Source organism: Oryza sativa, chromosome 11, assembly GCF_034140825.1.
Source record: "Oryza sativa Japonica Group chromosome 11, ASM3414082v1".
Classification (NCBI taxonomy): domain Eukaryota; kingdom Viridiplantae; phylum Streptophyta; class Magnoliopsida; order Poales; family Poaceae; genus Oryza; species Oryza sativa.
In genome coordinates this window covers 4,729,656-4,745,739 of record NC_089045.1, presented here as the reverse complement: position 1 = coordinate 4,745,739, position 16,084 = coordinate 4,729,656, and the positions used below count along the sequence as shown (strand labels likewise).

Sequence of the window (16,084 nt, the reverse complement as noted above, 5' to 3'; positions counted from 1 at the left end):
TCCGTACACTATCCGCACCCACTCCAAATCCGTTTACAAAATATGGTTTAGGATATGATATGACCACTATCCATCTGAATCCTCTCCTCTCCGTTTTCACCCCTACATAAAGCAAGAACTGGCATTGAGGCCAATACATCAGTGCCTCTTCATAAAAAAAATCATTAATAATAGCAGTATCAATTCATTAAAAAATATCACTACTAACATCACTAATGTGTGGGACATCGACCTAAACCAAGCGGCTCACCAGGCCAGTGGACTTGGAATCATCTCTCTCTCACACACACTCATCTTTTTCGTTCTCTACATCTTCCTTCCTTCTGTCCACAATTGTAACGCCTCGATTTTCGTTCGGGATTAATAATCAATTAATAATGTATTTTCCAGAAATTAAATAAAAATTTAAGCAATTTAATCAAGTGAAATAATGGGAGAATTAAAATTTTTCCCTTAAAAATCATTGGCCGAGAATATTTTGTAATATTCTTTGCGCCCTAAAATACTCTCTGAAATTCTCCGTGAATTTTCGGAGCTCAAGAAATAATTTTAAAAGAACAAAGTTCATTTAATCAAGTAAAATAAAAAGAAAACAAATTTGAATCTCATTCCTTGTCTTTGGGCCGTTTTTGGCCCAAGAAGTCCCCCCTCCCCCTCGGGCCAGCCTCCCCCCTCCACTCTTGGGCCGCCGGCCCAGTCACTCCCCCTCACTCAAAGTCCACATAACCCCCTGGCTCCCTCCTCTCTCTCCCTTAGCCGACAGGTGGACCCATGGGCCCCACCTGTCAGGAGCTCCTCCTACCTTCGGACTCCCTGGCCGAAACCGCTCCAAGGCCGCCCACGCCGCCACTTTGTCCACCGATTCCGCCCCAAATCGGCCACTCCCGCTCGCGCCCTCATGCCCAAACCAAGTGAAACCGGTTCCCCTCCATCTCCTCCACCAAATCCCCCACTTTTCCCCAATTTTTGGCGCCAAATCGAGTCCCCACTCCGCCCACGTTGAGCTCCACGTCGCCGGCCGATGCCGCCCCAAATCCGCCACGTCCGGCCACGATTTCTCCTCCCTGAGCCTATAAAAATGATCCCCGTGCCATCCTCCCCCTTTTCCCCAATTTTCCCGAAGCCGCCGCACTCCCTACCGCTCTCCCCACGCCGCCCCGCGCGCCGCCGCCCGCCGGCGAGCTCCGGCTGCACGCTGCCGTTGCTGTAGCCACCGCCGCGCCGCGCCGTTTGTGCCGTAGGCTTCGCCTCGCCGTGCCGCACCCGGCCTTCGCTCCGTTTCCCCATTCCATCGCCGCAACCACCCTTCCACCGTGCATCCCGTGCCACCTCCACCATTACCGCCTCCAGCCGCGCCGCGTCACCTCTCTGGTCCACCTCGCGCTGCGCTGTCGCCTTCCCCGGCACCGCAGCCATCGTGCGCAGCTCGGCATCCACTCCATCTCCCTCCTCCACCCCCGAAGCACTGCTCCCACCGCGAACCCGAGCCGCCACGGCCAATTGCCACCTCCGGCTGCCGCTCGTCGCCGCTCGCGACCACCCCAAGTCATGCCACGACCACCATTAGCTCCACCACCGTGAGGACAAGGTCGGCCACCGCTCCACTGGCTCCAATCGCCGCTGCAGCCTTCTTCTCCCCATTGAGGTGAGCTTCGCCTCAATCTGCCGGCCTCCGGCCACTTTTCCCCGTCTCCTCGCGCATTTTCCCTTTCTCCTAACCCTGCCACTGCACTCCCCAGGTCATGCCGATCGCTGTCCGCCGCCTCGCGCCTGCAGTACGCCGTCGGACCGCCGCCGTCGTCCTCACCCCGAGGAGCCCGCTGCCGCCTCCCTCCATCGGCCGCCTCCCTCCATTGCCGTGCCCCTCGGTGAGCACTCCCCCTCCCTTTTCCTCTCTCCCCTTCGCCGGCCGCCCTTTTGCGCGCCGCCACCGCCGTTCGCCGCCGCTCGGCGGGTTGGTCGGGCGCGCCCGTGCCCTGGCTGCCCTGCCCGTGGCCGCCCGTGGACCACTCCCGTGGTCTCGGTCCACTGTGCCGCCCCGGTGGACCGTGTCCACCGTGCGCTCTCCCCTTTGCCGCTGACGTGTAGGGCTCGCATGTCGGCGCCGGCCCCCTCTTTGATGACGTCAACGCCTAGCTTTTTCCTTTGTAAAAATAATTGATAATTGCACAATAATTCGATAATAATTCTAGAAATCCAATTAAATGGCTCAAAACTTCCAAAATTCATATCTAATTCATACGAACTCTGAATTGGGCCATTCAACTTGCAAAATTCATCTAAAATTGAGCTCTACATGTATGTTTACTTTTTTTACTGTTTATTTGGTTTTTATTAGAGTTTTTCCTCGTTTTGCGTGCTAGCGTGTAGAATCCGTCATTTCGGAAGTCCGCGGTCACGAGGAAAAGAGTTCAAAAGATTGTTTGAAGAAGCAAGGCAAGTCACACATTCCCCTTGAGCATATTGAGCCTACTTTATAAATGTTTTACTTTTTGCAAATAAACATGCATTATTTTGCTAATTACATGGGATCCGGGTATTACCTATCTGCTCGCTTGTGCCATGTTTACTTGATATCCGTTCTTTGTTACCTTAGGTAATAAATCGACTAGCTCGTGTTACTTATGTGACCTAGCTAGAACTATATGCTTAGCCATGCTTAATTATCAATAGCTCAGTTGATGGGATAATTGCAGTATTAGACCAGTTAGTTTCAGAACGAGCTGTGTGCTCGAGACATCCGACAATGTTTCATGGTCGTAGTTATCCAACTAAAATGCGATTCTACGGTGGGCTGTGGGTGCATGGTTTTGCAAGTCGCGCCCATGGTAATTAAGGACCGGTTCGCGGGATGCATTGGAAGACATACAGCGCTTGCCACAAGCGGGAATGGGTAACTGCTTGATCTGTAGTATAGCTTTTCTCTAGCCGACGCTCCCAGGCAAGGGTGGGCGTGATTTCAAAAAATTTGCAAAAAATTCGTGTTACATTATTTTTTTAACATCCCATTATTTTTTTGATGGTCCATTAATTTTTTACATTGGTCCATAAATTATTTAACAGCGGCCCATTATTTTTTTAGAACTGGCCCATTTTAAAATAGGACTATTTTAGAACTAGACCCATTTTAGAACTGGCCTATTTTGTCAACCAACTATCATATCAAAGCCCCCTAAACAGACCCATTAAATTTGAGCCCACCAAATTCAATCTAATTTCTCATACCATCTCAGATTCAAACCACACAACTCGACTAACATCCAATACAACACAAAATTTACAACACGGTTAACAGCCAAATCCAGTCACATTCCAAATACAATCACAGCAACCAAAATTTCACCGGATGTCGCATGACCAAAATCTTCCAAGTGAGCTTAGCAGCACTGCATATGCACAAGATAAAACATCAGTAACTGTCATATCATCCTAGTTTCTTCTACTGTTCTACTCCAAGGCTTCAAGAAAGCCAAAAGACCATTAATAAAAACGAGAAATTTCTACCTGCTCTTCTGCTTTGTTTGCGTCCAAAATCACTTCACCATCCTCCAGTACTCCACAACCGATTGCAACTGCATCACACAAGCTTATGAGATATATTTCTTCAATGAGCATGCAAAGATTACTAACTTACCTGCAAGATGTGTCAAGGGGATGCCAGCAAAAACAAGGGCTGCGCAGGAAGCATTAATTGCACACGGAAGAAGCTAGGCTTAGTCAAGGATTGTGCTTGATTGAAATCTTGAAGACCAAACTATTAAGAATCTGTGAATATTACAGAGAAAATACTACATGTATCTACTATAATAGGCCATGCCCATGGTGTATACAGTATGTTGATTGGAAGAATACTCAGAAAAAGCATGGAACCGCAGACTTCCATCAATACTTGGCATTTTCTCATCACAAGAGTTAGTTATATTAGCCAGCCAAAACAAACATTTTGCGAGGGAAAGATGCAGGACTAAAACAACAAACCACTTTTCCTAACTGTATAAAACCGGCTGAAATTAGCAGTTAGCTTATGAGATTCAGAGAAACAGAAAATTCAATTAAAATGCTAATGTACTGCAGAAACATTACTACATACTACATTATGGCAAAAGGATACAGAACCATCATTGCCCACAACCTGCAAACAAAAGGATAACTAAATTAAAAACAAACCGATATAAGGCAGTGGCATGATATTAGATCAATCAATCTCATAGGAAAATATTCAGCAATTTAGTTATCACATATACTAGTTCTTTGATTGGATAATTTGGACTATTTCCAAATGTTCAAAAGGAAGCATGTAGTGTGCCATGAAGAGGCAATGCAAATTTTGCCCAGGTTTGATTACACATAGCAAATGAAAGAAACATAAGGTTTACATACTTACTAAAGGATTGCATCAAGGTCAATTTCTGGATGAAAATATGAAACACTAATATGTATGGTGTACTTTTATTCTCAAGTTAACTGAAAACATTGTCGGGTTCCAATTGCAAAACTAATAAATTTAGTATGCTAACGCAGGATGTAGGTCTAGAATATACAAGGGACAGCTCAGTTACTGGACAATTGTTGTTTTCTTCCCGGTATAAATCACTGTAAGAAAAAACGAAGATAAATTTCTGAGGTCTTCACGCAACACCTCAAGGTTGTTATGAGCCAATATGAGCTTCTGAGGGTCAACTCCCTGGATTACAAAAGGTAGCTAGATTGCCAAATAGCCGGAGAGGGCAATACCATAATTTTTTGGGGAAAGCTACCTTTTGAAATTAATTGAAAGGAGGGTGGCAAATAAACTTCTCGGCGAGGGATGAGAAAAAGGCCTGTTACAGGCCAGCCCTTTTGCTCATCCCTCGCCGAGAAGTCCATTTTGCGTCCCTCCTTTCAATTAATTTTAAAATATTAAAACAAAGTTGTATAACTTATTGAGATCTACCAATTTTATTTTGGTTATTTCTCCATCTGAGTTTGATTGGCCTATATAATATTTGAATTTCAAATTACGTCAACTTCAAATAACATTTTCAAATAATAAATGATTTCAACTGAAAAAGTCATCAACAACAAAGTTGTATAAATCATCAATATCTACAGCTTTTGTTTTGGTCATTTTTCTATATGACTCTATTTTCAATAATTTGAATTTGAATTTCAAATTATGACAACTTCAAACAACATTTTCAAATACTAAATGATTTCAACTGAAAAAGGCATCAAGATCAAGGTTGTATAACTCATCAATATATATAACTTTTAGTTTGGTCATTTTTCCTTTATGACTCTGTTTCAATAATTTGAATTTGAATTTCAAATTATGACAAATTTAAAAAACATTTTCAAATACTAAATGATTTCAACTGAAAAGGTCATCAACATCAAAATTGTATAACTCATCAATATGTATAACTTTTATTTTGGTCATTTCTTCATCCGATAAAGTGATAGTAATATTATTCACAAAATTTACATATTTCTTATATGGTTTTCAAGTATTTAATATTATATTTGCAAATTGCGACGAATTGCTATAACGTCACAGGTTTTGGGCCGGTTTATGAAGAAATCGATAAACAGTATTATGGGCCTTGTATCCATAGTTGCATATCCGTGACGATCTCTGAAAACATCAAGAAAATTTCATCAAATTTCGTCACAGATTAAATAGATTCTTGTAGTAACTTCACGTTTGGAAATGGGTTAATTCAATTATGCCATTGCAAATATATCATTTTAGAAAAATACCATTACAATTCGTTTATTTATATTTGTGCAATTGTAATTTTACAATTAGAATCGTGCCACTACCGTCAAGTTTTTCATCCATCTCTTTCCTCCTTCGTTTTCTTCCTTCTCTCTTCCCATCTTCATTCTTACCCACCACCATCGTCCATCCATCCATGGCCGCTGCGAGCATTGACGGTGCCTGCCGCTGTGAGCTTTTACAGCGCAAGCACCAGGGCACTCGGCATGCACGCGGAAGCGACAATGGTGGAGCAAGTGGCAGCGGCGACGATGGTGGAGCAAGAAGCGGCAACGGTAGATCTGGTGACGAGGTGCTGTTGGAATAAATGGGCTAGGCCCAATTTAATTCAATTAAAATCTCAAGGGCCCACAATTAATGCTAGGGACAATAATACCACCTTAGAGATTAAAAGTGGAGTATCTCAACTTAATTCCTTGATTGATTACATTGTTACTGCGGTAACGGAGGCGGAATCTCAACTTAATTCTCGTCCACTTCCCCTTCCCTCCTGCGCATTATAAGAATCACAGAGATGAGACGAGAGGAGGTTTACTCCACGTCCGATCTCGTTTACTCCTCATCGTTTACTCTGCGGTGGTTCATCTTCCATCTGTTCCTGTGCTGCTTCTGTACTCCTCGATTCTGATCGCGTGCACACAAGTGATCGGGACGAGCAGGGCCTCCGGAACCACGCCTTTGCCTAAGTACCTATACGGGTAGGCGGGCGATCAGTTTTTTGGGGAGTGCTTTCGCACGACTGCTCGCGTTTCATCTTCTTTTCATGTTCGTCGTCGGCGTCAACTTCAACCATGTCTACGGAGGCAACAACACCACGAATATCAACACCAGCGGAGGCAGTATTGCCTCAAACACCAGCGGAGGGCCATTCTCAGGGTATAACTCTGTTTTCATTGCGTTTACGTTCCTTTCTCATATATTACTGTTAGGTACAATGTTTTCATTGCATTCCCATGTGACAAATATCTATGCTTATCCTTTACTAAGCATGATCTCAGGTTTGCTACTTTTGATCACTAGTTAACTCCCTGCAAAAGTTATATTTATTATCTTAATATTTTGGATTAAAATATACTGAATTGTGACCATATTTCTAACAGGTGCTCCAGCACCAACACTCATTTATGACGCCGCCATCATCATGGATCCTCGTCGGCTCGTCGTTGCTTGTCTGCTCATGATCAGTGACGCTATCCTGGCCGCACTGCCGCAGGCCGCCTCGCGTGGTGCTGGCGCTAATCGCAGGGACGAGCAAAGGTTGCCGAGCTCGCCAGCTGCTTGCTACCTGCAAATAGAGTGAAAAAAAAAGGTGCAAATAGAGAAGGAAAAAGAAACCGAGTTCTGAAATTTTAGGAGGCGCAGATGCCGGAGATGGTCACGCTGCTGACGGTGACATAGAAACGCACCCTCCCTGCTGGTTGCCTCATTTGAAACAAGGTGGAGAGAGATGGGAAGGAAAAAGATGGGAGGATGAAGGAAGATGGAAATGACATGTGGGTCCCACGCTCCCGTGTGCTCAAAACACACGGTAACGACGTTACCAGGTGCTAGTGCACGGGAACAGCTACTCGGCGGCTTCGTCAGTTTACCGTGCGCACTTCCCGGGTGTTTTACGATTATGCGCACGGGAAGGCCAAAACACATACCGTGTGTGAGCACACGGTAAGGCTGCCGTGCGTAGCTGGACTCGTGTAACGGAGCTCCTAACGGACCGGTGGCTTACCGAGTGTCCTTCACACACGGTAACATTTGGTGTGTTACCGTGTTTCATTCACCCGGTAACATGTGGTGCGTTACCGTGTTTGAAGCACCCGGTAAGAGAACATGTGGTGATAAAAAAATATATATGCTATTTGCAATTTGTTTACTATATCCATCAGAGCTTATTTCCATCACAATATAAACCACCAACAAGCACACAAGAGCACAACACATTCCAACAGAAATATATATTTCAGTAAAGAGGTTACAATTAATAATTAGCATACAAGCAATTCATGGTTCATGTCAGTTAAAGCAATAACCAAAGTTACAATAGCTAGGAACATATTTATTTGGTTGATCAATCAATAACAGAAAGATGATATACATAGATGGTACAGATCCTGAAGTTGATGCTTGAATGTATAATTAAACCTGCAATTGTGATAAGCTTGTAAGAAACTGGAAGATCAATATAGCTAGAAACTGAATTAATATCACATGCTAAACCAAAACATAGTACAATTAATGGGAAAGAGGACCAAATGCTCAATTATATAGATCGAAATAAGAACATCAGCATATTTGGATCAACCTAGCAAAAATATAGGACTGGACCTTCAGGAACAGAGGCCACCATTTAGTGCATAAACAACTACTGCATCACAAAAGGTACTAGTGAAATTGTGCAGGTAGTTTACCATGAGCAATATTTTTCGCTAGGTACTTTTACCAGTAGCAATGCTCTCATATAAGCCAAATTAAGCCACACATTGCTATATATATCTCTGATTTCTCATTATCTCAATATGGTCAAAAACAGTCAACAATGTAACTTGAGCAACTTTTTAGAATGTCAATAAAAAAGGCACAATGACACCGAGAAGAGCATATAATGAAAAAGGAAAAGTAAATACTTTAGGCTTAGCAATCATTACCAGCACAGATGCTTCACTCCTATTCATGGATGTTCTGAAAAACACAATGTTAGAACCTAAAATCAGGTAGCAAGATTATTTTGTGACTGAAGTTTGTAAGATTATAAGGTAGACATTGCCACCAATGTAGATTAAAACTACAGACACTGAGAGTACAGTTCACTGGGATACGCACATCTTCATTACGAACTGGGAAGCCAACATTTCTATAATTGTAGTCTGTTCTTTGCTGCAGTTTGAAACTATAGAATCTACAGACACAGGAATTAGACCAATTGGTTTCATGCACAACAGAATGAATGAGCCTTTTGTTTTGATGCCTCAAAACCATGAGGTCTCTTTAGAAGCCAAATCACAGTGCCTAAACTCTTTTCGATCACAATATCCTTATACTCTACAAAAAAGAGGAACAGGAAGATGACTCTGAATTTTATTGACATCGAGTAGAACTAAGCCTGATGGCACTTCTCAATGACTAATACAAAAAACAGGGAGAACCACAAAACATAGGGATAGGGATTACTTTCGCTGCAGGCAGATGCAACTTTGACAATTGCCTATATCATCTAAAATGAATAAAAAGGCAATAATTAAGGCATCATCTACCTGTAAGATGAAATGAAACAACAACAACAAGAAGTTTAATCATCCGTACGTCGAGCATGTAGGTGATGGTCTCGAATCCTCTATGCGGATGGTCGGGAAATCCAGCAGGCTTGGAAACTGGTAAAAGAAAAGGGGAAAATTAAGATCATTCGGGCACAAAAGGGTCATGATTTTAGTCGGCCGGTGAATTGGAATTTTGTAATTACCGGAGAATTAGTTCCAAGAACATGTAATTAACGCAGCTATTAATCATGTTTGTCATTAGTAAATCAAAGACAACATAAACCTGTAGAAACCATCCAAGAAGAAACCGGATGAGAGCCTCCTCGCCAAGTTCATGTCTGGTAAAGTCTCCCAATGACCAGTCTCTGAATTGTACAGCTCGGCAGATTTCAGCACCTGTCCATTCTTATCACACCCACCAGCAACAATAGCAATCTCACCAAAGCTTCCTGAGGCAAAGATGAATATAAAATATCTGCAGGTTAATTCTCATATGTCCAAGAAAATACACAACAAAATAAATAGTAGAAGATACACTTGAAGGTGGACCAAGTTAGAATTTCTCACCTTAAAATCAATTAGGGAAAGCTTTATCAGGCGGTAATCTTCTCCTCGGCTGCACTCACTCTCACAAGATATCGCTTACATGATAGACAAGATGGGCTATGTCGAGATCTCTATCAATTTGAAGGTAACTTTTATTTTCACTAAAAGTTTTTGGGTTTTTTTGTTTTCTCTACTATTCACCCTCTCTGGTATGTTTGTTTGGTCTTATTCGATCGTACAATAGTGGCCCATATATGTCGTCATTTCCCACGAACTGTGGCGCATGTGCGGAGGAGCCCTCCCCTACTTCTGGATACCGAGCCACGTAAGCCCCTCCTCACTAACCCTGCCCATCTAGCCATACTGGCCCGACCTGCATGCACCTTGCCATCTTGCTATATGCACAACACCACACAGTGCACTAGCACCACCAACTCAGCTCCATGCCTGCTGACCATAGAAGTTAGACCGTCACCGTTGTGGGCCACCGGTTGCTCTTCCTCTCATTATGTTTGGGGTACAGAATGATTTTGAGAACATGTGGTCGGGGGCATGTGATTTATTTAGGTGGTAGAACCATTTTTTTTCTATTTTCTAAATCAATTTTCCTTTAATTCACCTATTCCGAGCCCATAACGATCATATAAAGCAGGAGTAGTACCTCATCTTAACGATTATATAAAACAGGTGCAGTATGCGGATGATACACTGATTTTTATATGGATCATAATTTAGAGCAAGCTGAAAATATTTTCTATATGTTTTAGAACAACTACCTATCCTCAATATTAATTTCCATAAAAGTGAACTTTTTGCTTTGCCTAAACTAAAGACTGAGGAACAATATTTGTAGTTGTTTGGTTGCCAGATAGATATTGTTCTTTTAGATATCTTGGTATATCACAATTGCAGCAAGTGAGGGCAAAACCACAAACCATAAAAAGCAAAGGCAAAATCACAATTGCAGTAAGTAATTAAAGGCAAGAATACAATTATGCCTAAAAACTAAATTCAATCTTTACATGCCAAAAAAAAAAACGTAAGTTTGGTTATGATAGATGCTTGCTGTATAAATGCTGTAATTATTTTTCAGAACATTTTGTAACTATTTGAGTGATAGGGAAGCAAGTACGTGCATGCACTTGAGGGGTGAACATCCAATTCCACTGTAAGAATTAGAACACTATATTTTGGAGAGAATAAAAGGCACAAAACGGACCGTAACATGGTGAGACTCTAACTGATGGATGAAATTAAATGGGCTACTATATACTGCAACAATTAGTGAAACTTGATTCTTAAATGCTCTCTGTGAAATCTTAATTATTTCTTAGATACATAGTAAGTATATGCGTGTATGCACTGCACTGTTGTGGTGTGGTCGATCGAATCGAAGGGACTGCATGCATATGTAGTTGCTCATGGGCCCGGGGCCGCCGCCGCAGCGACGTCGGGAGATGGTACCGTCGTCGTCGCAGTCCCAGTCTCAGAAAGATATTCCGGTAGGACAGCTTCCATGAGATCCAACAAGCTCCATATATAGTTGAACTTGGTGGCGAGGAGGACCTCACCCTCTGACGACGAGCCGTCAAGGCATCCACTCTTGCAGAGTGACGGCGGGTGGCCACCATGGAACAAGACGGTGAGGTTCTGGTGGATGATGGGGGGCCTGTCTTCCATGTAGGTGTGTCCGCAGGTTAGGATGGCGTCAACTTCGCCGATGGTCTTGTTGCAGCTCAGGAGGCACTTGCCTGGAGGTGTTTTTGTCGTCATCGCCTCGTCCCTTTTCCACTGCGGGAAGAAGGGGGCGCTGATCTTGGGGTCGGCAGCGGTGGTGGTGGCAATCATGGATTCCGCGAGCGACGTGGCCTCGTAGGTCTTGAATGAGCAGTAGCGGACCAGCCGTTTGTACAACTCTTGGTTGTCCTGCGCCTTGGTGACGATGTCTGGGAGTGTCGGGAACACCCTAAGGCACGATGCTACGTCTGTCGTCTTGGAGCAGAACGCCTTGGGGTCGTAGCTGCCTATGGCAGCGGCAACGAGGAAAAGGAGGAGGAGTGGTAGCTGTAGCGAGCGAGGCGATGCAAGAGAGGAGGAGCCGGCCATGCTTGCTAGGATAGGAATTGAGGGTAACATACGCACATGGTCAGGATTTGATATATATACTCTCTCTTTCCCTCTCTATATGTAGGAAAATTTCTTTTCCTTGCATGCATCGCTGGCTGGTAAACAGGAGAGCTTCACAAGTGTTGGGTTTAGTTTTATCATGAATGCTCTCCGTTCATTCTTGTACCCTCTCTCTCTCTAATTTCAATATTTTCTAAGGTTCTCTAGGTGTGTTTGGACCCTCCATTCATCTTTTGATCCCATAAGCCTGATATAAGGACAAGGCGTTTGAGTAGAGTTGTGACCATTTTACCGCTAGAATCAAACTTATTTGCCATTATACGCGCTCACTACCTCTAAATAGAGATGTGACCAACAACAACACCGGTGGTTACATGCGGAGTAATTGCTCTCTAGTTTAGAAAAATACTCCCTTTGTGCCTGTTCATACGAGTACATGACCGATTCCAATTTCTACCAATTTCATCTGTTCCAGTGGCACATTTGCTATATATTCCAAAATTTGTGCGTGTTCACATAGTTGCTATATATTCCAAAATTTGTGCGTGTTCACATAGTACATGACCATTCCAATTTCTACTAACTTCATCTGTACTCCAGTGGCACGCACACCATCGATCTTTCGCAAAGAGAAATAATGCAAAAGCCAAATGTCGACAAATTTTGGCACAACGAGCCGACTTTCTTTTTCCATTTGCATGACATTTGCACTGTCATACGAGAACGGTAGTTGGGCATTTCAGAAAACTGCTAGGTGATAGAAGTAGCCATAAGAAAAAAGACCAGAAGTTGAGCAGAGGCATGATATATTCAACCTGGTGTTGAACCAACACCAGAAAAATTCAGAGAACTGCAAGCATAGCAACTAAATTTTCTTAAATCCTATAGAGAGAAAGTCATTCGGACTAAAAGCAAAATAGCGCGTGAGCGCTTATGAACAATTTTTAGAACAAATGTGTCCGAATCCCTTCAAGCAGCGCGCTATGTTCATTCAGGACACAAAAATGCCCCAAAAAGCAAACAGATGTGAACAGCTATTGTTGGCTTGAATCAGAACGAACAGCCTCCAAAAAAAAAGTTTCCCTACTATCTTAATTCTCTCTTTGTGCAGAGGAGGTTTGGTCTTTGCCTAGTATGTCAGTAGGTTAATTAGCAGACCACTGTGTATGGTGTAGGAGTATCCTTCTCGATCCCTTCCCCCACACTAATCCCCACCATTAGAAAATTAATGATAATCTGGAAACAGTACTAGTGTGAACTCGATCGCGCTGAGGCACTACGCCAGATCCTCACACCTCTGACGGGATACCTGTGACGGGCAAACGAATTGGTCAGTAGTGACCATTACCTTTGACGGGTTATACGGGATGCAGTCACCGGTGAGGCATCTGGCCGCGGCCCGTCACAAGTATCCCCTCACCTGTGACGGGCCGAAAGGAAAACCCGTCAGAGGTATACCAGTGACGAGTTTTTAATCCAACCCGTCACTGGTATCCCCTCACCTGTGACGGGCCAATACATTAGAAGCCGTCAGAGGTGATGGGCCGCCACCTGTGACGGCTTTAATTTCTGGCCCGTCACAGGTGAGATGATACCAGTGACGGGCCGTTGAATACAAGCCCGTCAAAGGTATGAGCAATACCTTTGACGGGCTTTTTTTATCTAACCCGTTTGAGGTGTGTTGGCTCTATAAATACCCCCAAACTGCCAACTGCTTTCCATCCCGACCATTGTACTGCTCACACATCGGTTGGGAGGGCAAGGGGGGCGATTTTTTTGCTAAAATTCAAGGTAAAAAACACATTATTCTCCATTCATTCTCAACATATCGATCATCATTTATTTTTCTTCGTATGTTGTTGATTTCAGATGGATCGTAGATGGATGTACTATGCGCATCGTTCGTCTACCGAGTATAGAGAGGGGGTCACTGAATTTGTCACATTTGCGGATAATGACAGAAAAAGTAGGATGAGCATGCACATGTTGTGCCCATGTAGGGACTGTAAGAATGAACAGATGATCGAAGACAAGGATGAAGTGCATGCTCATTTGATAATGAATGGATTCATGAAGAAATATACCTGCTGGACCAAGCATGGAGAGCAAGAGGCGCCTGATGTCGCAGCTGAAGAAGTGTTGGATCAGGATGTAGAGAACACCGCCGCAGCTCGAGAAGGCATGTTCGTACCTTCTCCTTTAGGTGGAGAGACCATAGATTTAGACACTCAATGTCTATCTACAATGTTGCATGACATTGAAGACGCAGAGGACAACGACAGAGATTATGAGAAGTTTAGTAAGTTGGTGGAAGATTGCCAGATGCCGTTGTATGATGGATGCAAGTCGAAGCACAGCAAGTTGTCATGCGTGTTGGAACTCATGAAGCTTAAGGCTAGTAATGGCTGGTCGGACAAGAGTTTTACAGAACTCCTTGAGCTGTTAAAGGATCTGTTGCCAGAGGGGAACAATTTACCTCAGACGACATATGAAGCGAAGCAAGTATTATGTCCGTTGGGCCTGGAGGTCAGAAGAATTCATGCATGTCCGAACGACTGCATTTTGTATTACAAGGAATACGCTGACTTGGATGTCTGCCCTATCTGTGGGGCATCAAGATACAAACGAGCAAAGAGTGAAGGTGAAGGAAGTAAGTCAAAGAGGGGAGGCCCAGCAAAGGTGGTGTGGTATCTCCCAATTGCGGAGCGCATGAAGAGAATGTTTGCGAACAAGGAACAAGCTAAGCTTGTGCGCTGGCATGCCGAAGAACGGAAAGTCGATACTATGCTGAGGCACCCAGCAGATTCAGTACAGTGGAGGACAATCGATAGGATTTACCAGGAATTCTCAAATGACCCAAGAAACATGCGTTTCGCAATGTGTACGGACGGCATTAATCCTTTTGGTGATTTGAGCAGTCGTCACAGTACATGGCCAGTTCTGCTTGTTAACTATAACCTTCCTCCCTGGTTGTGTTTCAAAAGAAAGTACATTATGCTTGCCATGCTCATTCAAGGACCGAGACAACCTGGCAACGATATCGATGTGTTCCTTGAACCGATAATCGATGACTTCGAAAGGCTATGGAATGAGGGCACACGAACATGGGACGCATATGCACAAGAGTATTTCAACCTCCATGCGATGCTGTTTTGTACCATCAACGATTATCCGGCCCTTGGCAACCTTTCTGGCCAAACTGTGAAAGGGAAATGGGCGTGTTCGGAGTGTATGGAGGAAACAAGAAGCAAATGGTTGAAGCATTCACACAAGACGGTCTACATGGGTCACAGGAGATTTCTCCCAAGGTATCACCCGTATAGGAATATGAGAAAGAATTTCAATGGACACAGAGATACAGCCGGACCCCCGACAGAGCTAACAGGGACAGAGGTGCACAACTTAGTGATGGGAATAACCAACGAGTTTGGAAAAAAGAGGAAAGTTGGAAAGCGAAAAGAGAAGAGCACATCGAAGGAAAAAACAGAGGAGCATGTGGAAAAACAAAAGACAAAAGAGAGGAGCATGTGGAAAAAGAAGTCAATATTTTGGAGACTACCATACTGGAAGGATCTTGAAGTTCGCCACTGCATAGATTTGATGCATGTCGAGAAGAATGTATGCGAGAGTTTAATGGGATTACTGCTTAACCCAGGTACTACAAAGGATGGTCTCAACGCCCGACGAGATCTGGAAGATATGGGTGTTCGGTCGGAGCTACATCCCATAACCACGGAATCCGGCAGGGTTTACCTTCCTCCAGCCTGCTACACTCTCTCGAAAGAAGAGAAGATTGATTTGCTAACATGTTTGAGTGGTATAAAGGTTCCATCTGGTTACTCATCAAGAATCAGTAGGCTTGTTTCACTGCAAGATCTTAAGTTGGTTGGAATGAAGTCGCATGATTGCCACGTTCTTATCACAGAGCTGTTGCCCGTTGCAATAAGGAATATTTTGCCTCCTAAGGTGCGACACACGATCCAGCGGTTGTGTTCTTTCTTCCATGCAATCGGCCAGAAGATCATTGACCCCGAGGGACTAGATGAACTACAGGCAGAACTTGTGAGAACCCTATGTCATCTTGAGATGTACTTTCCTCCAACTTTCTTTGACATAATGGAACATCTTCCGGTGCACCTTGTGAGGCAAACAAAGTGCTGTGGTCCAGCATTCATGACGCAGATGTATCCTTGCGAAAGGTACCTGGGGATCCTTAAGGGTTATGTACGGAACCGTTCACACCCTGAGGGGAGTATCATCGAGAGTTACACCACCGAAGAGGCCATCGAATTTTGTGTGGACTACATGTCAGAAACATCTTCAATTGGATTACCACGATCTCATCACGAAGGGAGGCTTGACGGTGTTGGTACTGTAGGAAGAAAGACTATTAGGTTGGATCGGA

The 16,084-nt window shown here is 43.8% G+C and overlaps 1 protein-coding gene and 2 long non-coding RNA genes across 4 annotated transcripts; 1 reads left to right on the top strand and 2 right to left on the bottom strand.

Moving 5' to 3' along the window:
- Positions 1–754: 754 nt before the first annotated feature.
- LOC107279263 (uncharacterized) lies at positions 755–7,632 on the top strand. Its single transcript, XR_010737563.1, has 4 exons — positions 755–1,645; positions 1,740–1,868; positions 2,364–2,436; positions 6,859–7,632. It is a non-coding gene; the product is annotated as an uncharacterized lncRNA (long non-coding RNA).
- A 55-nt stretch (positions 7,633–7,687) lies between these two features.
- On the bottom strand, positions 7,688–9,922 carry LOC107279438 (uncharacterized). Of its 2 annotated transcripts, none has more exons than XR_001541294.3 (5): positions 9,574–9,922; positions 9,290–9,455; positions 9,053–9,120; positions 8,398–8,963; positions 7,688–7,894 (listed from the first exon to the last, which is right to left on the bottom strand). It is a non-coding gene; the product is annotated as an uncharacterized lncRNA (long non-coding RNA). The 2 variants fall into 2 exon arrangements; XR_010737564.1 differs by having other exon boundaries at positions 8,398–8,431.
- Positions 9,923–10,713: 791 nt separating this feature from the next.
- LOC9269994 (uncharacterized) lies at positions 10,714–11,719 on the bottom strand. Its single transcript, XM_015761196.3, has one exon. It carries the CDS (start codon positions 11,686–11,688, stop codon positions 10,972–10,974), a length of 717 nt encoding a protein of 238 aa, XP_015616682.2. The 5' UTR covers positions 11,689–11,719; the 3' UTR covers positions 10,714–10,971.
- Between the last annotated feature and the right edge of the window lie 4,365 nt (positions 11,720–16,084).